General features: G+C 47.2%; 2 protein-coding genes across 6 annotated transcripts; one reads left to right on the top strand and one right to left on the bottom strand.

The window, feature by feature from the left end:
- Window positions 1-805: 805 nt before the first annotated feature.
- On the bottom strand, window positions 806-3,502 carry ZCCHC3 (zinc finger CCHC-type containing 3). Its single transcript, XM_017665786.3, has one exon. The coding sequence runs from the start codon at window positions 3,500-3,502 to the stop codon at window positions 2,279-2,281; it is 1,224 nt and encodes a 407-aa protein (XP_017521275.1). The 3' UTR covers window positions 806-2,278.
- A 141-nt stretch (window positions 3,503-3,643) lies between these two features.
- C5H20orf96 (chromosome 5 C20orf96 homolog) lies at window positions 3,644-24,083 on the top strand. 5 transcript variants are annotated; one of them, XM_017665787.3, is made up of 11 exons: window positions 3,865-7,815; window positions 8,124-8,166; window positions 8,735-8,852; window positions 12,846-12,958; window positions 15,817-15,975; window positions 18,268-18,367; window positions 19,268-19,425; window positions 19,506-19,607; window positions 19,764-19,850; window positions 20,551-20,669; window positions 23,810-24,083. In XM_017665787.3, exons 1-11 carry the CDS (start codon window positions 7,796-7,798, stop codon window positions 23,868-23,870), a joined length of 1,080 nt encoding a protein of 359 aa, XP_017521276.1. In that variant the 5' UTR covers window positions 3,865-7,795; the 3' UTR covers window positions 23,871-24,083. The 5 variants fall into 5 exon arrangements, with proteins under 5 accessions (XP_036860529.1, XP_017521276.1, XP_073092862.1 ...); XM_073236761.1 differs by having other exon boundaries at window positions 3,867-7,815; window positions 8,066-8,166; XM_037004634.2 differs by lacking the exons at window positions 3,865-7,815; window positions 8,124-8,166 and adding an exon at window positions 3,644-3,832.
- The last annotated feature ends 558 nt before the right edge of the window (window positions 24,084-24,641 follow it).

Here is a 24,641-nt window from a genome sequence, read left to right as displayed (position 1 = left end):
GGGGAGGAGTATAATGAACGCAGGCTTTCTCCCTGCCTCAGGCCTCTAGTGAGGGCAGGAAACCTAGGGCCCTGAAGGGAGAAAGATGAGAGGAAAGGAAAGGACAGGAGGGAGAGAGCAAGGAGGAAGAGTCTGTTTGCTTTGGGAGATAGGAAGGAGAGGGGCTCTGAAAGGCAGGGTTCTCAAGAGCCAACCAGGCCTCAACTACCAGATTAACTCTGGAAACATCCTCAAATCACTGAGTCAAATTGATAACACTGGGAACTTTTAATTCCTAGGTTCGTATCATCTTAACATCTCAGAGCTGGAAAATCCTTCAGAGGGTTGTATTTGAGGTCTTGAGGATTAATTTGAAGTGAGTCAGCTCTCATGAAAGTTTCCTGGACTCTTTCTCTCTTCCTTAGAGCTAGAAGATATAGCCTGTGAATACTTTTGAGTCCAATTCGTGGCACCTACAAACAGGTCATGATGATGACACTGACATCTTATCGGTGTCTTTTCACTAGTTTGTGATCTCCCAAGGGCAGAGTCCCTCTCACTCATTTTGGTACTGAGCCAACCTGGATGCCTATCAGAATTGTTTAGGAATGCTTACCAAAAATAGTTTCACTTATGCCAGTGATTCTGATGCACTAGGTTTAGGTAACTTCAAAGGGCCTGGCACAACATAGCAGGTGCTAAGTCTTGCCTATTTGGGTTGGAGATGTATTTGCAGGGTAAACAAATGGTGTGTAGGAAGTATGGATTAAACTAGGGTCTGTGTACTTGTGCATCTAACACTCTGAAATGAACTATTGCAGCACTATTAGCAATACAAAAGATAAATATTTATTCAGAACAAACTTTCAACAATTTTACATTCTAAGCCACAAGGAAATAGCAAAACATAAACAAAAGGAAAGACAAAACTAAAAGAAAAGCAGTGTATTTCTTTTCTACTTTTAACTTGGTAACATTGACCCAATGCCCTCTTGCTAGGCCTATTTTGTAAGTACATTTTAGAATTAACAGTTTGCTCATAATTCTGGGTTAAAATCACCTTTTTTTCCTGAGGGTCAGGAGGTTGCACATGAGCACAAGTTGGCTGCTTCTCTGGGGTTTCTAGCTAGTGAGGTTAAGGTGCAAATGTAAACCTTTGGTGGGTTTCCTTAATCAGGGGCACCCCCATTTCTCACTGATGGCAATGAACGGGGAAGGGTAAGGCCTCCAAGGACACTGGCACACTTTAATCCAGATTATGGTACCCCAGGGAACAATGACTGCACCCTGGATTATGTTCCTTTGTCATTTCCCTATCTCCTAGGTATTCAGAAGCCCCTGCTAAATCTCTTTCTACTTCCTCCTCCTGATGATTTCTTAGCATTCCTTTGGGCTCACTATTCTGGAGATCAGACATTCTGGGCCCTCAAGTGTTGAGGAAAATGTTGTGAAGTGTGAGAGGTAGTGGAATGAGCACCGGGATTGGGGTCAGGGAACTCTATTCTAGGCTAGCTCTGGCACCAGACAGCTATGTGATTTTGACCCAGTCATTTAACCTCTTGGGCCAGTTTCATCTGCTGGAAAACCAGGGGACTGGTCCAAACCAATATTTAGGTCCTTTCCAGCAGGAAAAGTCTCAATTCCATGATTCTGTAAAAAATGGCTTCTGAGCCACAGAAAGAGCTGTCACAAAGTCCATGCACTTTAGTGCCATAAGAGAGGCCCTTGGCCACCATTCAGAGCTTATTGATTCAGAGTACATACACTTCTAACAACACTGGTTTCACAAATTCTCAGACCACATAGATTAGAAGCAGCAAATTAAAAGGGGGCTGGGGGAGAAGAGCTGCAAAAAGTAGACACCCTGACTGAAGTCACAGTCAACAAAGTTTTCAATTCAACAAACACTGGAGTGCCTACCACATGGTGGGCCCCTTACTAGTGCTGGAGCATAAAGATGAGCATGGCAGCCCAAGGGGTGAAAATCCAGGAAGAAGACAAGGCGTGGAGAATAAAAAAGTACCAAAAAGAAAAATCCTCAAATACAAAAACAAAATTTTAAAAAGGGAGGGGCAACACTCCTGCACACTACAGTTATCGGTAGTCTTTACTGGTGACAGTCACCAATTCAGAAAAGGCTGAAATGGAGTAAACTCGATTTAAGAAGGCAGAGAGAGATGTCTTTTGTAGGTTTAAAAAGATCTCCTTCAAAAACGATAAAAAAATGGTTTAAAAAAAAGTTTTGGCACTTAAGAGGGGTAAGCTGGCTCTGTGTTCACCTTGGCAGGCAGGCGGTTGTTCAGTGCCCAGCCACACCGGTTAGCTGAGCTGCCACGGAATTGTGAACTGCTTTGGGACACTGGGCAAAGGCGTGTCCTCGCTTGCCACAGAGGTTGCACACGATGCCCTTCCGGCAGTAAGGGCTCAGGTGCCCCTCCTCCCCGCACCTGAAGCACCTGTCCTGCGTGCAGCTGCCGCTCATGTGGGTCCGGGAACCACATTTAAAGCACGTCTTGGGCTGCCCCTTGTACCAGCTGTAGCCCCTCTCGGCCCCAAGGAAGAAGGCCCCCGGCAGGTGCTTGACCCCGCCCTCCCCCTGGCGCAGCTCGATCTCGCATTTGTACTCCCCGGTCCAGATCCCAAACCTGTCGGTCACTTTCACAGGCACGGCCAGCACATCGCAGTGGCGCTTGAGCCAGGTCACGATGTCCTCCACGTCCACCGTCTCGTTCCGGAAAAGGATGAAGAGCGTCTTCAAGCTGGACTTGCTCCGCCCCAGTACCACAAAGTTCTCCCAGCAGTCCTCCTGCTCGCGCTTCTCTTCGTAGACGCGTAGGAACAGGGCTAGCTTCTCCGCCGAGCGGAAGCTCACGTCGAACTCGCGGCTGCCGGGGATCTGGATAACCGCGTAGATGTCGCTCGGGTCCATGCCGATGGAGCGCAGGATGAGGGCGCCCACAACGAAGTCCCGGGTCGGGCAGGCGCCCTCGTCTCCCTGGAAGCAGATGCGCACGAGGAAGCGGCCCTTGCCCGGGCCCAACGCGGGGCCCGCCGTGGCCGCCGTCGCTTTTTCGTCCTGCGGGGGCTGCTCGGCCGCGTCCTCCGCCGTGCCAGGCCTGGCCGGGGCCGCCATGGCCGCCACTGCCTCGGCCTTCTTCCTCCTGCCCGCCTCGGCTGTTCCCTTCTTCTTGCGGGGGTCTGCCGCCTCGCCTGCTGGGTCTCTCCGGCGGCCCTTCGGGTCCCCGCGGCCTGCCGGGGGGAAGTCGCCGAGGCCCGGAGCCGCCAGGCCCGCTGGGGCGCCGAGTCCGCTGCCCGCGCTGCTGCCGCTTTCCTCTTCCCGACGCGGCGGCCGCGACTCGCGGAACTCGCCCTTCTTCTCGGCCAAGTTCTTCACCACTTGGGCCCAGCCCATCTTCTCGCGGCCGCCCTCGGCCTCCTCGCCCCGGGCCGCAGGGCGCGTAGGGAGCAGGAGCTGCGGCCGCCCCCGCTTCCTCTCCTCCTCCACGCCGCCGCCGGTGGCCATTTTACCTCCTTCCCAGCATCCTCCACTCGCTCCCGCAGCCAAAGGGCGCCCATCGCGCGCGCCCGCCCGTCCGGGGCTGTGGGGGTTTGGGTTTTTTTTTTTTTTTTTGAAATTCGACGCTTTTCTCCCCCGCCCGCCAAAGGTATTTACACGCGGAGGATCTCTGCGGCCAGCGCAGGCCTGGAGCCGTCGGGTAACGGCCGAGTCGCGTTTGGGCGAGTGCTCGCTGCAACCCCACCTCCCTCGCTCCGAAGCGGGATGGGGAGCTTGGAGCGCGTCCCTGGCCTTTGCGAGGATTTGGCAGCCTTGGGCCTCGCTCTCGAGGATTTGGTATTTCGTAAGCGGATCTCGATGATTTCATTCAAGCAACATTACTAACGGCCCACAGCCCAAAGGCAGGATATAGTTGAGGAAAATCTCGTCCGTTTTTTCTTTTTTATACCTTTTCTACTAAAATGAAACAAAACAAAACAGCTCTGTCTCTTCCCAAAGCATACCACAATGCATTATTTTTCCAGCAGTGGATTATGAACATTTTCAAACATACAGAAAATAGAAAATTTTACAGCAAAGACTTAACCTTTAACTTCTTAATATTTTCTATCATTTTTTCTGCACCTCTCTAAAATTTTTTTGATACATTCCAAGTTAGTCATATTACATTATCTTTGAAAAAGACCTCCATTTATCATGATGACAGGGGTAATGGGCGCTTAATGTTCAGTACTGTTCTAACACACTGCAAGCTTTATCACATGGGATCTTTCAAGACAATGCTGTAATTATACCCATTTTACAGGAAGCAGGGGTTTGGAGATGGGGGTTATGTCACTTGGCCAAGTGGCAGAGCCAATAGAAGGCCCTACGTGTAGGTGGCTGTTATTTTCTTCAAACATAATACTCTCCAGGATACCTTGTTAATACAGATTCCTTGGCTAAAGTTAGCGCAGGACAGAATCCCTATTCCTTCCTCAGGTGTCTCAACCGGTGGGTTGGAGACATGGATAACATTTGGGTGGTTGATAGGATGCATTTAACATCACCTTTTGTTAGCTGTGTTTTCTTTACACATATCTATGTGCATTTCAAGGTGCTTCAGTGACCTTTTTGACTTTCAGTGAAAGAAAAGGTGGATTGTGGAGTCAGGAAGACCCTAGTTTGAATTCGACTGCTTCAAATCTCAGCCTCGTCAGAAGGGGCCAGTGACCTCAGATCTTTCCCTCAGGGGAGCTGACATCTGTAACTCATTTGGGCCTCTTCCAGTTCCCTCACTTTATAACCTCTGACAAGCTCTTCTCCATCCCTTCTCTGCCACACTCCCATGATCATGCTTGGATCATTACCAGATACATTGTTTTAGGTTAACACATTCCACTCATTTATTCTTTCTGCTTGCCTGCTCAAATCTTTCCATGGGGAGGATATTTACAAACCCAAACAGAACCTATGTATTTTAAGTCGTCTTTTCCATTCCTCTTACCGTAGCTTGTGAGGAGCAGGCAGCTATCAGTGAGTGTCCATGATGGGTCAGTATCTCTAACTAGGAGGGCTGTGTGACAGTGGCCAAGTCCCTTTCATATTAGTCAAAGAACAGGCTAAGCTGCTGTGAGAAAGGAACCCTCAAAACAGGGTCTCAAACAAGTTGAAAGTATATTTCTCTCTTACGAAGCAGCCCAGAATTTGGCAGGCAGTCACAGCAGGTAGGTCTCTCTGTCCTGTAAGGTTGGTAGAGACCCAGTTTCCTCCTATCTTAATTCTTCCATACGTAGATTTCATTAGGATATTTTTGGCCTGAAAGTACCCAAAAACTCAACTCACTATGGCACACTCAGTAAGGTGATTTGTTAAATATTATCTGGAGTAGTTTCTAGATTGGTTACAGGATTAATTTAATGGCTCAACAATGCTATTAAGAAATGGTTTTATTCCACTTTCTGCTCTTCCATTCTCCCCAGTACATCCTCTTTAGTGAAGTCTCCTCACAGTTCCACAATTTTGAGGATGCCAAAATTATCCTATGGCAATATCCAGTAGCAGACTAGGGAATGTTTTTCTGCAATGTCTTTTTTTTTTCAGCATGATGAAAATATTTTCTAAAAATCTCTGAGTAGGCTTCTCTGTCTCCTTGGCCACACTTTTTGATCACATGCCTATGACTAAACTTGTACCTGGCAAGGGGAAAGAACCCACTAAGCCTAACTCAGACCAGTTATGGCTAGAGGAGCTGGATCTGGGACTGGGGCAGGGGTTGGGGCTGGGACCTGCCTCGTCTAAAGCAAGGTCAGAGTCTATTAGTTGGGATGAAGGTAAGGAATGGTACCTACCCCAAGTCTGCCACATATTGCTACCTCCTACATGTTAGTGGGTTTCTGGTGAGCTTCCCAGCTGGAGTGCTGTGGTACAGTGGGCTCTGCAAAGGGGGGCCAGGTACAGTGATTCCCTCAGCTCTAGGGGCAGCCAAGAGGGTCCTGGTTGGCCAGAGTTCCCAGGCTGATTGCTTTTACTATAGCAGTCTTTTCTGATTACTATAGTGTGTGGTATAGTTTAAAACATTTCCTATTATTTTTAAGAGGGGAGAAGGTTGGGAACTCTGGTCTAGTGTTCCGTAGTTACGTTCTTCTATTTTAGTTTAAATGATTTCAACCTATCTCCTTCTCCAAATTATTTTTAAAACTGGAATGTGCTTCTAAATCTGTGCTCTATCTGGAAAATATGGGGTGTGGGGAGAGGACTGGAATAGGGCAAAGGTGAGGACTGAAATAGGGCAAAGGTGAGAACTGGTACTGTTGTCCAGGTATGAGAAGAAAGTGGGGTATGTATCTGTGTGGGTGGTGGTAGTAAACAGTCTGATTCTGGGTATACTTTGAAGGTACTGCTGACAGATGGGATGTGGGATGAGAGTTGAGTCAAAAGATGATTCAAGGATGACTCCAGAAAGAGTTGTGGGAAAAATATTTTTGGGGAAGGATTGAATGTTAGAGTTGCCTATAAATATCCAAGTAGAGATGTTGAGTAGGCATTTGGATATATGTATGTGACTGGAACTCAGGAGAGAGGTGGTGGAGATGGCAGTCTGAGCGGCATCCCATACAGATGGCATCTGAAGTCACAAGACTGAAAGGGGGAACAAATGAAGTGGAGAACAGACAGAAACAAAGAGAGGGCCTGGTTTGAGCCCTTCAATAATGAAGAAGAGGAGGAACCAGCAAAGAAGGAGATAGGAAGCAACTCAGAGAGTGGTTTCCTGGACACCAAGTTTAGAAAGTGTTTCAAGAAGGGAGTGATTCGCTGTGTCAAATAATGCAAATAGGCCAAGCAAGATGAGGACTGAGAAGTGATCATGGGGTTTAGCAAAGTGGAGGTCACTGGTGGCGTTGACAAATGGCAGTTTCAGTGGGGAGGTAGAGAGTGAAAGCCTGACTGAAGAGGTGTAAAGGGATGGAAAAGAGCAGGCAGACCTCTCTAGGAGTTTTGGTGTACAGTGAAGCAGAAATGGGAGTGTAGCTGGATGAGAAGTAGTCACCTATTTATTTTGATATCATTAATGTATAATTACGTGAACAACATTATGGTTACTAGACTCCCCCCATTATCAAGTTCCCCCCACATACCCCATTACAGTTACTGTCCATCAGCATAGTAAGATGCTATAGGATCAAGTAGTCACCTATTTTTAATTGAAGAAATTAAAATACGTTGGTATACCAATGGCAATAATACAGAGAGGGTGATGGAGAAAATGGGGAGAATGACTGGGACTATATCTTAGAGAAAATGAGAGAGGATAGGATTCTGTTCACAATTGTAAGAATAGCTCTTAGTAGGCAGTTTATACACAGTCATAGCAGAGAGGCAAGTAGGTGGGTAAAGAAGGTGATGTGAACTTGTGAGTTTATTGAGCCCTTCGATTTTCTTAGTGAAATAGGAAGCAAAGTCAGTAGTTAAGAGTAAGGATGGAGAAGAAAGTGATGGAAGTCTGATGCGAGGAGAAATAGGGCATATTCTTTAGGTTGGTGGACGAGGCCCACAGGGGTATTTGTAACTAAGTTGAGAAGACTGTACAGAGCTACATTTTGCCTTGCGAGATTAGTCCCTGCGGGCGCTCCGTAGTCTGCGTGCGTTTCCTTGGAGACGAAGACAGGAGGGAAAGCTCCTGGTCTTCCTGGGAAGTTTGAGGGGCCTGGGTTACCGCGCGATCCACGCTGAGACCAGGAAGTTGGAGACGCCGAATAAATAGACATCCGAAGAGATCAGGGCCCCACCGAGTAAACTACTCTTTACCCATTTTCCCCAATGGCGCAGGTCTTTCCGAAGTAGGTAAAACAGGCATCGAGGGTGGTGGAGTGCGCATGCGTGGCCATCTCCCACCCCATCGCCCCCGTGCCCTTGCCGGTCCTCGGCAGGGTGTCTTCCAGCGGCCTTTAGGCCCCTCCCCTCCCCAGCCCACATTCTCGTAGCCCCGCCTCCCCCCGTGCCCTTCTTTCTACCGCTTCGTTGATGTCGCTAGTAAACTGCAGGTAGGGGTTCGAGGCCCCACGCCTGTTTCACGTTTGCTGCTTGCAGCACCGGTGGGTTGGAAATGATGGAAGTTCTTTCGCTCTCCAATTCTTTCCATACCTAGCCACTCTGGGATTCGCTCCACAGTCCACAAATTCCAGATTCTGGTGAGTCTGGGAGGGATAGGGAGGAGATGGGGGCTCTCCGACCCTAAGTGTGCAGTTCACCTGCAGTTAACCCCCACGGCCGTGACTGTCTGGGCTCATAGAGTCCAGAGACCTGAATTACAGGCCCAGCCGTGTCCCACATTTGTTGTATCCGGGGCTAGCCTCTGAAACCCAGTTTTCTCACCTCTTTATCAGAATGTAAGGTTATATTATGCTACTCTCTTATTTATCTCTGATTGCTACTCTGGTTTCCTATTGGGGCTTTTCCATGCCTTCTGTTTCCCACAGTTCTTAGCACCTCACAGCCTGGATGTGCTTAGTAAATTCTGGCTGGCTGATAAGAAATGATAGCTAACATTTATGGAGCAGTTACCACATGCTTTACAGATATCATCTCGAAATTCTCACACTAACTTTTGGAGGTGGGTATTATAATTAGATCCAGTTTCCTGATGAGAGAGGCTCAGAGAGGTAAAGTCACTTGCTCAAGGTCACATGTATCAGTAAGGGGTGAAGTTGGGATTTGAGCCCATCAGGCTAGTGTGATTGATTGTGTTATGTCTGGTAGGATTATGTTACATGGCAACGGCCCAAGGCGAAAACCGACTCATCTACTCTGCTTCCAGTCCTACAAACCAGCCACCTCAAGAAAAGCAAAATGAAGACTTTGCCTAGCATCCAGCCAGGTGGGCAGAGGCACTTGAGGGCTGGTGGGGGAGTTGGGGATGGGATAGAGTGACTGCTCTTGGTCCTTGGTAACACCAGTTAGTTATATTAGTGTAAACTGGACTTCATTTAATCATCCCAACAGTCCTGTGAGGTGAGTGCTGTTATTATCACCTCCTCTTACAGATGAGGCACAGGGAAGTACAACTCCCCAGGTAGGAGGGGGCAGAGCCAGGCTGTGACACTTGGCATTTTGGCTCCAGGACCCATGATCTTAACCACATGTAAGTGGAGAGAGCATGGGCACTGGAGAAATACGGACTTGTGTTGGGGTCCCAGTTTTCCTTCTTGCCAGTAATTTTGTCCAGGTTATCTGACCAGCCTGTTTCCTTCCCTGTGGAAATGGGCCCAAAGATTCCTGCCTTACACGAGTAAAGCAATCTGTGTAAATAGTAATGAAAAACTACCATTTGCCAAGGACTTATTTTGTGTCAGGCTCTGTTGCAGTAGTCTCATTCATTCATTCATTCATTCATTCATTCAGATACTCATTTAGCAGCAGTCATTTGCTGAGCCTTGTGAAGAAGACCAAGAGATTGGGTTTCTAGCTGCATAGAGTTCATGGTCCTCTTCAGTATGCACAGGAGGATTTACAGGATTGAATTATTCAAGTTGATGTAGATGGTCACGCTAATAAAAAAGGAAGTTCTGTGGAGGGAAAAAAAGGACCCTAGAATGAATAAGTTAGCTTATCAAGGTCATCGGATATAAGCACACAAAAATCAATCACATTTTTATGTATTGACAATGATTACATGGAAACCAAAATTAAAAACACAATATATTTATAATCACTCCAAAGAAAATGAAATATTTAGATATAAACATAATAAATCAAGTACAGGATCTATATGCTGAAATATTACATAGTGCTGATGAAAGAATCAGACACCTAAATACACGGGGAGACATGCTGTGTTCATGGAATGGAAGACTCAACATGGTAAAATGCCAGTTCTTCCCAAGTTGATCTATATATTTAATGTAATTCCTATGAAAATCCCAGAAACTTTTTTGAAGAGAGGTTTCTTCTAAAATTTATATAGAAAAGCAAGACTGTAAAATAGATAAGACAATTTCAGAAAAGAAAAATAACATGAGCAGAATCACTTTACCTGATATTAAGGCCTCCTGTATAGCTGTAGTAATCAAGACAGTGTAGTATTGGCAGAGACACATATATCAGTGGAACAGAAATAGAGCCACACAAATATGCCAACTTATTTTTGACAAAGGTGCAAAAAAATTCAGTGGAGGAAAGAAAACCTTTTCTACAAATGGTGCTGGAACACCTGGACACTGGAGACAAAAAACTGAACCTCAATTTAAGTCTTACAAATGATAAAAAAATTAACTCAAAATGTAAATGTAAAGTGAAGTCAAAATTAAATGTAAAACTGTACAACTTTTAGAAAAACATAGGAGAGAAAACTCTTTGGGAACAATGGCCAAAAGTCTCAGAATTTACACAGTTTGACCCATACAAGAAAAATGAAATAAATGGGTAACTTGGACTTCATCAAAATTAAAGACTCTTGTTCTGTGAAAGACTATTAAGAGAATGGAAGGACAGACTACAGACTTGGAGAAAATATTTGCAAACTACATATCTGACAGAAGACTGCTGTGTAGAATGTATGAAGAACTCTCAAAACTCAACAGAAAAACAATTCAGTTAAAAAATCAGCAAAAGACATGAGACATTTCACTGAAGAGGATATACAGATGGCAAATGAGCACATGAAAAGATGTTCAACATCATTATCCATTAGGGATATGCAAATTAAACCACAATGAGATTGGCACTACACACCTATCAGAATGGCTAAAATGGAAAACTAGTTATAACACCAAATGCTGGCAAAGAGGAGAAACTGGGTCATGCAGACATTGCTTGTGGGAATGGAAAAGAATATGGCAGTTTCTAATGAAACTAAACAGGCGAGTTCCATAATGATCCAACAATTGCACTCTGGGGCATTTATTCCAGAGAAACAAAAATTTAGGATTACACAAAAGCCAGTCCATAATGTTTCATAGCAGCCTATTGATAATAACCCAAACTGGAAGCAATCCAGATGTTCCTTAATGGGTGAATGGTTAAACAAACTGAAACGTTCACCCCATGGAATATTATTCACTAGTAAAAAGGAAAGAACTATCGATACACTCAAAAACTTGGATGAATCTTCAGAGAATTTTGCTGAGTAAAAAAAAAAGCCAATCCTGGAAGTTAACATACTGTATGATTCCATTTATATGAAATTCTGGGAATGACAAAGTTAAAGAAACGGAGTACAGGTTAGTGATTGACAGTGGTTACAATGGTAAGGGGAGGGAAGTAGGTGTGGCTATAAAAGGCAACATGATCCATCCTTGTGGTTATGGAAATGTCATTTATCTTGCCCCTTTTAACATCAATATCCTGGTTGTGATATATACTTAGTTTTGCAAGATGCCTCCACTGGGTTAACTGTACAAAGGATTTCTCTGTATTATTTCTTTAAATTGCATGTAACCTGAACTTATCTCAAAATAGAAAGTTTAATAAAAAAAAGACAAATCAGGACTACTACCACTAATGAAAAGAAATACTCATTACTAAAGTTACACATCTTCCTAAGTGTTCAACTTAGAAATCTTAAAATTTTTATAAACATCTGTATGGGGGATTTTTGGAACTTGGTTAATTAAATTCCCCTAAACCTTTTAAGCCACATTTTAAAATTTAATATACTCGTTTTCATTTTCAAGTAGTTCACTTGTCTGATTAACAACACCATTGGGTATTTAAATAATTCTTGTACATCTAATAAATAAACTTCTAAATACAGGTATTCTTATGTGCTCTTAGAAGTTTTGGTAATTTATATAACTTATAGTGTTTTAAACCTTTCAACATAAATCTAAGTCAAAATCTTATTTACACATTTTAAATTATAACCACAAAGTTAACTTATTAGTCATTCCATCTCTTAATACAATGAAATACAGATATATGCAGATAATTTATAACTTTAACATAAAATTAATTTACATCATTTCAATACTTAATACTAGAAATTTTCGGGGTTAAGTTGTTGATCAATTGAAGAAATAATATATTTCTGAAATGAACTGGGTGGCACCTGGAGCAGGAATTTTGATGGCGCTGAGGCTGCAGCTATAGCATGTGAGATGATTTGGGTGATTTGTCTCATGGTGGCACAGCACAAGCTGAAAAAAGCAGGGATTCTAAGGACATACCTTCCAAATGCCTTATTCTGATCTGAATTATTTTCGTATATGACTCATCTGGCAGGGCCACAGCTTTTATAGGTATTTCAGAGACAGCCAGGTGGGAGTTGTGCATGCCTACTGTACCTTTGGTCCTAATCCCAATTCTCAGGTCACTAGTAATGACAGTAACAACTAGTAACAACATATTCAGCACACAATGTGTGTTAAGCACTATTCCAAACCTTTTTGAGTATCTTATTTAGTCTTCACGACAACCTTATGAGGTGAGTATGATGGTGATTCATATTTTACAGATTGGGAAACTGAAGGACATGGAGGTCATGTGACTTGCCCAAGGTCACACAGCTAATACAAGGCAGAACTTGGATTCAAACCCAGGTTTTCTGTCTCATGAGTGTTGTCCTTAACCTCTACTCCATCTAATCTTGCCGTGTGCAATGGAGAATCTCTTGTTGCCCCACTCCCCTCTGTCCATACATATAATTCCTGTGGTGTGTGGAAGTCCCCTGGGCTTCTCCATCCATTATATGGGCCCAGAGCTGGGTTCAGGAGCTTATTAATGAATGTAAGTTTCATCCTCTGCCTTACCTGCTACAAGGCTGGGAGTGAGTGGGGCTGGGGCCTGGGCCATCTCTCATGGATGGTGCATTCCCTGGGACCTGATCCCTGGCCCACCTGTACCCTCGCTCCCTCTACCCTTTCCCATGCCCTAGGGTTACATTCCAAGCCCACCATGTTGATGACAAGCCAGCCGAGGAATCCACGAGAACCGCACAGAAGGAAGTTGGACCCCGGCAACACACAGGCCCAAATCTGCCTATTGAAGGTACGAGGAGCTTTCTCCCACAGGCACCAGGCCAGGCAGTGGGCAGCGGGATGGCCAGCAAACATGCACTGAGCACTTTGTGAGTACCAGACTCAGCACATTTTCTCCTCACTGTAACCCTACTGGCATGCTTATCACCATCCCATTTCACAGATGGGGAAACTGAGGTGCAGGGAGGTAAATGACTTGCACCAGGTCACACAGCTAGAAAATGGCAGTACCAGGGGTCAAAGCTAGTTAAGCAAAGTGTTTCCTGTTGTATTTAAGATTCAGGAAAATAATCAAAATCTCTTTTTATTTCATTGCATTAGGAACACATTCCAGCGGCTTGTTCATTTTAACATTTCTAGTAAGTTAACCTTTCATGGGATACAGTGCATCTTGAAGCAGAGATTAGAGGCTTATTATTAAATTTTTTATGTCAACTGATGCATACTACAGATGATTAATTTTCTCATCATCCGTTGTTATGGCTTCTATAATGATCTAAACAATGTTTCAAAGTATAATAGACCCTTTAACAACATGAGTTTGAACTGCTTATGTCTACTTATATGTGAATTTTTTTCAATTCTTGAGATTTGCAACAATTTGAAAGGTAGAGGAGTGGCAAGTGTAAAGGCCCTGAGGTCACTGTGGCTACAGCACATGATGATGAGGAAAGATGGTGGGTGTGGGGGGTAACAGGGAAAATTTGTACATGGCCCTACAGTCCATGATTAGGCTTAGCGTTTTATACTGCCTAAAACAGGAAGACCCTGGGAGGATTCTGAATAGAGCAGACCTAGGTTTTCACAGGAGTCCTTGGGCTATTGCTGCTGTGTGAGTTTGGACTGTGGAGACACGGGGGAAAGAGAAGAAGGGAGCTGAAACTACCCAGCTGGTTTGTTCTTGGAGATGAACTAGGATCTTGACTGTGCTCCTCAGCTTTAGGACAGTTATTTATTCAACTACAACTCCTGAGAGAATGCTTACTATGTACCAGGGACCAAGCAGGGTGTTAAAGATGCAGCTATGAACATGGCACTCAGAATTTGTGCTATTATGGAGCACTTCAATGGGGAGATACATAATAAATGAATTAAAGAAACCCAAAGAATACTTTACTCATCAGTTTATTTAGCCCATATTTACGGAGCTCCAGGCACTGTCATGTGTGCTGGAGATAAAGCTATGACAATGCATCCCCTGTCCCTGCCCTCCTGGCTCAGACATTCTAGTGGGGGAAACAGATGAGAAACATGATAACAAGAAAAATATCTGTTATGTTCAGTGGTGGTAAGTCCTAGGAGAAGAATAGATTGGGAAAGAAGGACACATAATTACAAACTGTAACCATGTAATTACAAATAGGGGCAAGAGTCAGGAAGGAAACAAAGCAGGGTTTTTACACTAGATCTGGTGATCAGGGAAGATCCATTTCTAGAACAGAGATCACTAATTCTGCAGTTTATCAGAATCATCTGGGAGTGGGGTGTGTATTGATTATACAGATTCCGGGTACCAGCCCCAGTGATGCTGGCTCAGGGCACTTCTATAATATGGGGCTAATGATAGTACCAAGTGAGGTAGTGCATGTGAAATGCTTAGCACAGTTTTGGGCACATAATAAGCACTTCACATGTTTGTACTATTATTATTGTTGAGAGGGATATGGAAGCTGAGGGCTAGGAAAGGATAGTTTTTAGCAAAGGACAGAGAAAGGAGGAAGAGCAAAAGGAGAAAAGAGGAGCATAGGGATGGCAGAGGTGGAGGGTCAGAGCCGCCGGCAGTATCAAGCTGCTATTCCCTGAGTGCACACTGAGTGTGCAAGGCACTGCCACTAAGTGGCGTGATTGGGAATATTATCGTGCTTATTTTTTACAGAAGTCCTCTGAAGCCAGTATCTGTTTCCTAAACTTTAGAATAAGTACAAGTAAGATTCTGAGAGGCTAACTGACTTGCCCATTCCCTTTGGTGGGAAGTGGCAGAGCTGGGACTTAATGCCTTTCTAGATCTAACATCCAAGTCTTAATCACTGTGCAGCTCAGCCACATCTTGTAGCTTTAGGCCCACTCAGTTCCCTGTCTTAGTGTAGTTGAAAGACAGACACTGGTAATCAGAAGTCTATTTTCCCAGTCCCAGTGCCACTACTTCTGGCTGTGTGACTTCGGGCAAGTCATTTAACCTGTCTGAGATTCCACCAATCAGTAAAATAGAGTTAATGAACAGAGGGCTGTTGGGGGTGAACTGATACAGTGCACCTTGTGCTGAATGAGGCACAATGCCTGATGCATAGTAGGTCCTCAACAACTGTTATTGTTATTCTAATTGTAGAGTTTGTGTACCCGTTGGGGGGCACCTTAGGCAAGTCAACCCCTCAGACCCTCATTATTTCTACAGGGCATTGTATGAAAGACAGTATGCAGCTCAGCTGACTGCTGAAAAATGGTAGCAGTTATCATTCACTCTACCTCTCTTTGTTTCTCCTCCAGACATAGCCTGTCATACCTGTCACCTTAACTACCTGGGGTGTTTTCTATTACTGTTATTTTTCATTGATTCTAAGAAACCACTGATAGTAAGACACACCTTTATTTTATTATCCACTAATAAAATATTTGTCAATTAGATTGTGACATGCCATCATTCATAAGTTGCATCCCCATCTCAGAGATGTAAAATTATGGGAAAATGGGCGTTTCAGAATGGATGTCAGTTCGAGGTGCTCTGGCCCACAGACAATGGGATCGCATTTACCAGTGGAGGCCACAAGGGGGCGAGTGTGCGGCGGGAGGGGAGTGGTCCCTAGGCTCCCTGGGCTCTCTAGGCTACTCCACCCACGGCTTCACTGCCTATCCCCTTCCCTCTGCCCGCAGACGTTGCTCAGGAACCGGCAAGCCTCACTCCAGGGGCTCTGCAACCACCAGGACGTCCTCATTAGGCTCAACCAGAAACTGATCAAGACCATCCAGGACGCAGAGGCCAGCTCGGCGCTGCAAGTGCGCGCTATGCTGCAGCAGCAGGACGTCCTCGGGGTGAGGCCCCACCGAGGCCCCGCAGCCCCCTAGCCCCTGCGCCTTGGTCCTGCCCACGGCACGGCCCTTCTGAGCGCTTGGGCGCCCTCTCCTGCCCTCTCCTTGCCTCTCACAGCCAAGAGAGGTTGCACAAGTTGCTTCCTCCTTCTGGAAGGCACATCTCTCACGCTTAGCCCCCGCTATCTGGAATCAGTCCTAGATGGGAGGCTCATCTAAACGCCCGCGCATATGAGCTTGGAGACTGAGTTAACCTCTGGAGCTCTGTAAAATAGGGCACACTAGCATACACCTCAAAGGGAGATTGTACTTGGTACACAGTAAGTGTGCAGGATAAAGTAGCTGCTACTGGTACCACCATCAGCAAATACTTACATGGCATAATACTAAGTGCTTTGTATATTTTCATATAATCCTTACAACAACCCTGTGGGGTGGACATTATTGTTATCTTTGTTTTGCATATGAAGAAATGGAAACATAAAGAGGCTGGACAGCTTGCTTAAATTGACCCTCAAGGTCACCCAGGTAGCAAGTCAAAGCTGGGGTTTGAACCCCAGCAGTCTGGCACCAGGATTGGTGTTCCTTCCACCAGGCTGTGAGTACCAGCCTCCTTCAGTGGTGGTACTTAGCGTCTGTGGGTGAAGTGACTTTGCAAAGAACCCAGGGAGCATTCTTTGCCTCTTCTAGGAGACACTTGGTGAAACTATGGTGAGAGGGAGGAAAGTTCACAGGGGACCCAGGAGTGCAGCGTGGAGAAGAGTCAGAAAAATGGTTTAATGGAGAAATAATTCCCCCTGACTGCAGTCTTCCCAGGGCGAAGAGGGACTGAGCTCATCTGGAGCCTGTGAGGTGAAGAGAAAATTAAGCCTTAGGGACTTAATTAGTCTGCTCAGGCTGCCATAGCAAAATATACCACCTACCTGGTGACTTAAACAACAGAAATTAATTTTCTTGTAGTTCTGGAGGTTGGAAGGCCAAGATCAAAGTGCCAGCAGGGTTGAGGACTGATGAGTCGTCTCTCCTTAAGGGGCAGACAGCTGCCTTCTTGCTGGGTCCTCATGTGGCCTTTCCTCTGTGCTCACGTGGAGAGAGAGGTCTCTGGCATCTCGTTCCCTTCACCTAAGGTCACTAGTTCTATCAGGTTAGGGCCCCTCTGCTTTGGCCTCACAACCATAATTACCTCCCTAAAACCCCTGTCTCCCAATACAGTTACGTTGGGGGCTAGGGCTCCAACATACGAACTTTGGGGGGTACATAATTCAGTCTATAACAGAAGCCAAGGGCATACCGAGTTATTTGGCCCAGGGAAACTTAGAATATTCTCAAAATTTTATGATACTGATAACTTTTTTGCTTCCTGTTGGTCCCTGGGAAACAGTGATCAGTAGACACTCACCCACATCAAGCTCATTCAAATGGAGTCATAGGCAGTTAGAAAGCCTCTTGTGTGTACTGTGGTGGGGATGGGGGACATGGAGAGCTTAGAGAGGCCCTCTAACCCAGACATGGGAGGAGCAAGAGGGCCTTCTCAGAGAACATGATGCTTGGGCTGAAACCTGCAGAAGTAGATGTTAATGCTAGAGAGCAGGCGAGGGTTCCAGGTAGAGGTAGTGGGTACACAAGGCCTGGGGTGAGAGGAGCGTAGCTGGCTCAAGGAGCCACATGTTACTTAGTGTGACTGGACAAAAAGGTATGAGGAAGGGGTCAGAAAGAGAGGAGTTTGGCCCAGGCCAGACTGAAGAGGGCCTTGTCAGCCCAGGTGAGAGTTTGGAACTTATTTACAGGGCAGAGGGAAGCCACTGGAGGGTTTTAAATAGAGGAATGAGGTGAGCTGTCTTTGAAAGATCATTCTGACTGCTGTTTGGAGAGCAGATCAAAGCAGGACTACTTAGGAGTAGCTGTTATAATATTTCAGGTAGGAGATAATGGAACGTGAAGATGGTGGCAGTGGGATGGGAAGAGGACTTGGCTAAAAAGGCTTTTTAGTGGGTATCCATACCACTAGGTAATGTTTCAGATGAGAGAGGGGAGTAGGCATGGATGCCTGGGTTTAGGCCCCTGGGCCTGGGTGTATGGTAGGGCCTTGGCAGAGGTGGGTAGTAGGAAAGGGGAAAGTTTGGAGAGGGTAGGGCAGTAGGTTTTCCAGCATCTGGTCAGGTTGCTGGGCCTGGGCCTGGGAATGGGTTTGGGTTTGGACTTGGGTTTGGGGACTCCTCTGAGGAAGTGCCGAGTCCCCTGAGGGCCAGCAGTACCCGCAGAGCTGGGGGTGAGCTGACCCTACTGCTCCCACAGACCATCATCGACATCTTGGAGCACTCGAGCAAGGAGAGGCTGCAGCAGTTGAATTGTGAACTTCAGGAGTGGGAGGAGAAGGAGGAATCCAAACTGAGCTGTAAGAATCCATGGAGCCGACTCCCTGATCCTTTGCCCCCTCAGCAGGAGGTCAGCTATGGGGCATTCACCCTGTGCTGACCTTCCAGAAACCAGCAGGCCTGTCAGTGCTCTATTAGGCAGATAGAATCACTAAGACGCAGAGCTAATAGCTTATTTACTGAGCACTTAGCTCTTCCAGGTCCCGCACGTCGTTTTTATGGGCACAGTCTCGGTCCTTACAACCACTCGTCAGGTAGGGACTACTCTCCCGTTTTACAGATGAAGTAACTGAAGCTATGGGACATGAAGGAGCCTGCCCCAGGTTATACAGCTCGGAGCAGAATCCAGTCCTAGCCTGTGTCTCTTTCCTGCCGAGGTCTCTCTGGGAGTCAGTGGCTGGGCCACATCCCACGTCTCCCACTGAGCCTGTGGTTTCCTTCCTCCGAGCAGAGAAGTCTTCTGAGGAGAGGGATGGTGTGTCAGGCAGCCTCGCACACCGGGGATCCCCTCATGGAGGACTACAGGGTGGACTTTGTCTTCATCCTGCCGTAGTCAGTTCTGGGGAGCCAATGTCACCCCATCTCCCTGGGCTCGCTGCCTTGGGCGTGTGTGCATGAGGAGACTGCGATCCAGAGAGGTCGGGTCTTGTCAAGGGTCGCGTAGTAAGCAGGTGGCAGACCTGGAACTAGTCTATGGATCTTACACCAGTTTAGTTTCTCTTTCTTATCCATTGTTGCCTCTTCTTCTCTGGGAGTAAACGATTCTCTAGGGGCTTAACTTTTCACCACCTCCCAGCACTGTGTGAGTTAGCTTCAGCGCAGACCTCAGTCCATTGACCAAGGAAAGCTTTGCCTCCCAGATCTCTTGGGAGGGGTCCTTGATGGAGGCTCCTCCCTCCTGTCCCCCCACTGACCTTCAGACCTGCAGCAGCAGGTGGAGCAGCTGAATGCCAAGATCGAGAAGACCCAAGAGGAAGTGAGATTTCTGAGCACTTATATGGACCATGAGTATCCTGTCAAGTCGGTCCAGATTGCCAACCTTTTACGCCAGCTGCAGCAGATAAAGGACAACCAGCAGGTAGGTGAGCCCCTGTCCCTGTCCCACTGGACCATGTAGGAGGCAGGGCTGGTGGCTGACACCCTCTTGCTGGTCCTCAGGATGAGTTGGATGACCTTAACGAGATGCGCAAAATGGTCCTGGGGTCTTTGTCTGAACAGATCCATAAGAAGAAGAAAAACTTTCTGAGGTATCTGGTGAAGGTGAGTAGCAGCTGCTGTGGTGGGCACCCAGGTCCTGCCCTCAGCCCTGTTTCTTCCCATCCTCTTCCTCTAGGACCCCGTACCCCCACCAGTGTCTACCATGCACTGCTGCCCAGCAAGTGGCACTTGGGGGCCAGACCTTTCCTTCCTCCACAGAAAACCCAGTATCCTCATCAGGAGGCTCTTCTCCAGAAGACCCGGGATAGCCAGGAGATGCTCAAATGCATGGACAAGTTGAGAGACGTGAGTGGGCAAGGAAGGTGATGGTCTCCTTGTGAGTGAGCAGGAGGGCGGGCGGCCCCCAGGGCCTGTGCGCGTCAGGCTTGCCCTGATCCGGTGCTCAGAAGGCCTCTGGCTCTGGTGTTGGCCTTCAGCCTTCCCACGGCCATTACTGTCACTCGTCACTCCTCCGAGGAGACTGGCACTGGCCTGGGCCTTGCTTCATTGACCAGCATTACTGGTCATGACCCATTCACACCATCACCAGGCATCACCCACTCAGCCATCGTCGTACTGTCATTACCTCCCCTTAGCAGCTTCGCCCCTTAATTCTTGTTAGTGACCATCATTCATTGTGAGTGTTAATGAACTTCAACATCCACTTCTCACATTAATTTTCATTATCTTGTACCTTCATCAGTTAGTGGTATGAGCAGCCTTCACCATCTCCGCCAGCCCCCATTAATTCCCATCAGGCACTGCCCCCACCTCCCCTTACCACCTGTGGTCCCCTCACCTCTTTCAGGGCCATCAGACAGTGTCACTGATGAGAGCCAGCCCTGCTCCACATGGAAAGGCCCCCCACTGGATTCCAGGAAGTCCCACTGACAAAGGCTAGGCTATTTCCCCGGATGTCTCCACTCCTCCTCCATTTTGCCCTTGTCTCCTGTTGGTTGGGGGACACTGGGCTTCTCACTCTCCCCTGCCATGCCTTTTCTCGCAGTTTATCAAGCTGTTCCAGGAGGAAATACCCATGTTGAAGGCCGAGGTGGAACAGCTGCAAGTCCAGATCCAGGAACCCCGAGAGGTTGTATTTGCAGATGTTCTGCTTCGGAGACCCAAGTATGTGATCTTCCTGCAGCTGCTGTTTAAGCTGGCTATTTTCTGGGCTCCCAGAGGCGCTCTGCTCTTGGGGAAGCAGCCTGCTGTGAAAGGCAGGATGCTGTACAGGGAGGGAGGATTCCTGGGTGTTGCCTTAGCTCTGCCACTGACCGTGGGCAGATGTGACCTTTTCCAGCCTGGGCATTAGTGTCCCGTCTTTACACAGCAGGCTGAGTTAGGTAATCTCTGTGGACCCTTCCAGTGCCCACATTCCGTGTTTACACTCACAGGGCCTGGCAGGTACACCGCTAAGCTCCTGGGTTGTTCAAGAAAGAGTTGAGGGGGGTCATTGGCTCCAAGGAAGAATGACCTGGAAGACACACTGCAGAGAGGGAAGGATGCCCTCTTTGCTTGGTAGACTTCCGAGCCCCACAGGAAGGACTTCCTGCTCTCCATTGGATCAGGCCCTCTGTGGCAGAGCCTGGGGATCCCACGAGGCAGGGCTCTCTGTGATGGCATGCAGGAACCTGGGGTATTGTAAGCCATGTGGGGCAGATCCCAGCATTTGGGAATTATTTGTTTTTTCTTCTTTGTAGTGTCTGTGTCTGTTGCCGCCTCTACCTCCTATTCCTTTTTTTATTTTCCTTAAAAAATGCTATCAGACTTATGAAGTGCCTGTGAAGTGCCAGGCACTGGGAGTGTAACAGTCCTTGGCCCTGCCACCATGGAGCCAAGGAAGGGACCTGACATTAATCAATACGAAGCTGCAAGTGTCTAATTGCAGCTGAGTCAAGAACCATGGAAGGAGAGGCATGTGGGTCTGGGAGACTGTTTCCCAACAGTGAGGAGTATGAGGCAGGCAAGGATGGTTTCCCTGAGGAGGCGACATTTGACCTATGGTCTGAAGGATGTGCAGAAGTTCCCTGGGGGGCTGTAGGGGGTGTGGAAGGAAGGGCATTATCAGGTGGTAGTACTGGGATCTTTGGGGGATACCATAAATAGGTGCTCAGTGTCCCTATCTGAGCTCTGAACACATTCACATTGAAATAAGACTGAAAGTGGTCAGGCAGACATGGGCCAGATTATCACTTTCATTCTGAGAAAGTTGGTTCTAGAGGATGGGGCTTCTATCTCCAGACATGCTGGCTTCTGAATACTGAAGCCAGATTTCAGCCCATTGAGCTACCTGGTAGCTGCCTTGGAGCAGAGGAGAGTATACTCCCTGTGGGCTGTTTTTTGCTGAGAGAGAACGGAGGTGCCCCCATGCCCCCCATTCCTCCTGCAGACTCACTGTTGAGGGAGGTACTGTTCTAGGACAGAGCAAGTAAAAGGGCAAATATGCTCCTGGATGCCCTTCCACAGGAGGGAAACACCAGGAGTGGGAAGAAGCTCTCCCCTCCTGCAAAGTGGGAATGGCACACTAGAAGTAGACCTCCAACTTGGAGTCACCTGGAGATCTTGTTAAAAAGCAGATTCCGAGCCTATAGGAGTGGGCTCCACAGTGTTTCTAAGAGGCTGCTGGGTGGTGGTGACACTGCTGCTCAGTGCGTCACGTGTTGAGCAGTGAGGCTGTAAAGAATCTGTGGCAGGAGGGAACTCTGTGTTTATGTGGAGCTGAGTGAGGCCAGTGAGGCTGGAATGCAGAGTGACGGGGAGAGTGACAGGGAAGGAGCAGGGTGGCCCAGTCCTTAGGGACCTCCATGCGGTGCCCTGTAAGCCAAGGTGCGGATATTGTATCTGATCTAGAGGGGAAGAATTTTGAAGCTGAGTGGTGACATCAGACTTGCATTTCAAAAAAGTCACTTTGAAAAGAGCATTGAGAAGCGATTGGAAAGGAGCTGGAGTAGATGCTGGGAGTCCACTGGTTGATGGCAGTGGTCCAGGGGGGAGTTGGGAGTGGCTTGCTAAGGTAGGTAGCAGAAGAGAGAGAAGAAAGTGATGGACTGGAGAGATGATTAAGAAGGTGATCTTGGGGATATTTGGATGTGGGACTACAGGACAGGAAGGTGTCAAGAATGACCCCTAGGTTCCTGGCTTTTATAGTAGGATAAGTGGCGGGGCCAAATCCAGAGATAGGGAAGCCTGAGGATAGGAGTGAAAGATGCATTTGTAGCTGCAATGAGCAGTTGAATGGACATTAGATCTAATTTAGGAGAGGCCTCAGTATGGACCCAGGAGGGAGGCAGTTGAGCATAAGAGCAAAGGCCTCAGAAGACAGGTATTGTCTGGAGATGGAAATTTGGGCATTGCCAGTTTAGAGATGATTTTTTTGTTGTATTTTTTTAACTATTTGAAAATTTTCAAATACACAGAAAAGTTGAGAAAATATTATGAGTTCTGAGTTGTCCATCTGTATTTAGAAGTTATATTTTTGCCATATTGGCTTCATCTTCCTTTCTTCCCTTTTTTCCTTCAGAAGTATTATAAATTGTAGAAGTCCTGACATTTCATGCCTAAATATGTGTGTATTACATGTGCACCGGTAGGTTATTGAAACCATGAGAGTGGATGGGAAAATTAGGAGAGAGTGCAGAAAGCGTGTAATCCTACAGCCTTCTAAGTTGTGAGTCATGAGGTGGGGGTTACCGTGCAGATGGAAACCCATTGCTCTCGCTTCCTGTACAGAAAGAATAATGCCTGTCATTTACTGAGCACTGATTGCATGCAGCACAGTCCCATTTGATCCTGCTTGCCAACAACTGAGGCTGTAATTAATACCCCCACTTGACAGATGAAGAGACAGGTTCACTTGGGGGTCTGTCATACAGTGAATGCTTGTTAGGTAGATGCCAACCGAAGGAGGGAGGCACAGAGAGGAGTTTGCTTGAGGTGACATGAACAGCCAGGTTTCCTAACCTGTCATTCTGACTCCAGAGGGAGTGCTCTTGCTAGGGGCTCCAGCATTTCGGAGCTGAGTTCCAATTCTTCCTTGACCTCAGAAGGGGAACATTAGTTCCGCCAACCCCATTCCTCTTCCATTGTTGATGTGTGTGTCTGTGTGTGTGTATGTGTATGTGTGCATACACAGTTGGGCTGCGAGGTTACAGGTTGTGTTTTGGGATGGGGCTTCCCCAGTAAGTACCTGAGGTCCTGCTCCCCAACCCTGCAGCTCTGGTGCCCCTGCTGGGCCTCTCACACCTCGCTTTGCTCTTCCCTACCAGGTGCAGCCCAGACATGGATGTCGTCCTCAGCATCCCTGTGGAAGAGCTGCTACCATTCTAGATGGCAAGGCCATGGCCCCCCCTTCATCCTTGCTCTCGCCCCGACACCTGGAGCCTTGAACCATCGCCTTCCAAGACCACATCCCCACTCACACCTTAGTCTGCAATTTCCTCCTCCCTCTCTCCTTTCTGGTTGGTTCTGCTGCTTCGGTCAGATGGGAATTCCCAGTCAAGCCTACCATTCCTTTTTGCTAATAAAGCTGGATTTGCATTTGCTCTTTGCTGGTGCCTGGGGGTTCCCAGCTAGACCTTGAGAAGATGTGGTAGGAATAGACTTTGTCTTAAGATAAGGGGTGGGCAGCTGTGCCGACTGCATTTGGGGCTCAAAACTTCTTGAGAGTAGTGCTGGAGTGACCTCCCTGCCTGGGTCTCCATGGGCTGTGGCTCTGGTCCGCCCCCTCCCGGGTGCAGTGGGAGCCAGTTGCCCTACTGATCTGTACCCAGGCAGGTTGAGGCCAATGCCAGGTTGGAGGGGAGACTCCTTGAGTTTATATACCTGGGAACTTGTGGGTCCTTCATTGCTGATGGCCATTTGTCTTCTCGTCCAGCCGTCTGTCTCTCCACTGCCTCTACCACAACTGCATATGGATGTGGACACAAACTCACACTCAGGTGTATAGTTAGGCACATCCCCCACTCCCCCCTCCAGTCCTTTTTTGTGGTAGATTCAGAGATGGGCTGGATCCCCTTTGAGCAAGGCCTTGTTGCTTCAGTTACGGGGAGTGCTCTTGGTGAATACCCTTCAGCTGGTTGGACCCTTCAGCGTTTGCCT

The sequence above is a fragment of the Manis javanica genome, chromosome 5 (assembly GCF_040802235.1).
Source record: "Manis javanica isolate MJ-LG chromosome 5, MJ_LKY, whole genome shotgun sequence".
Taxonomy (NCBI): Eukaryota; Metazoa; Chordata; class Mammalia; order Pholidota; family Manidae; genus Manis; species Manis javanica.
This window is presented reverse-complemented; position numbering and strand designations above follow the sequence as displayed.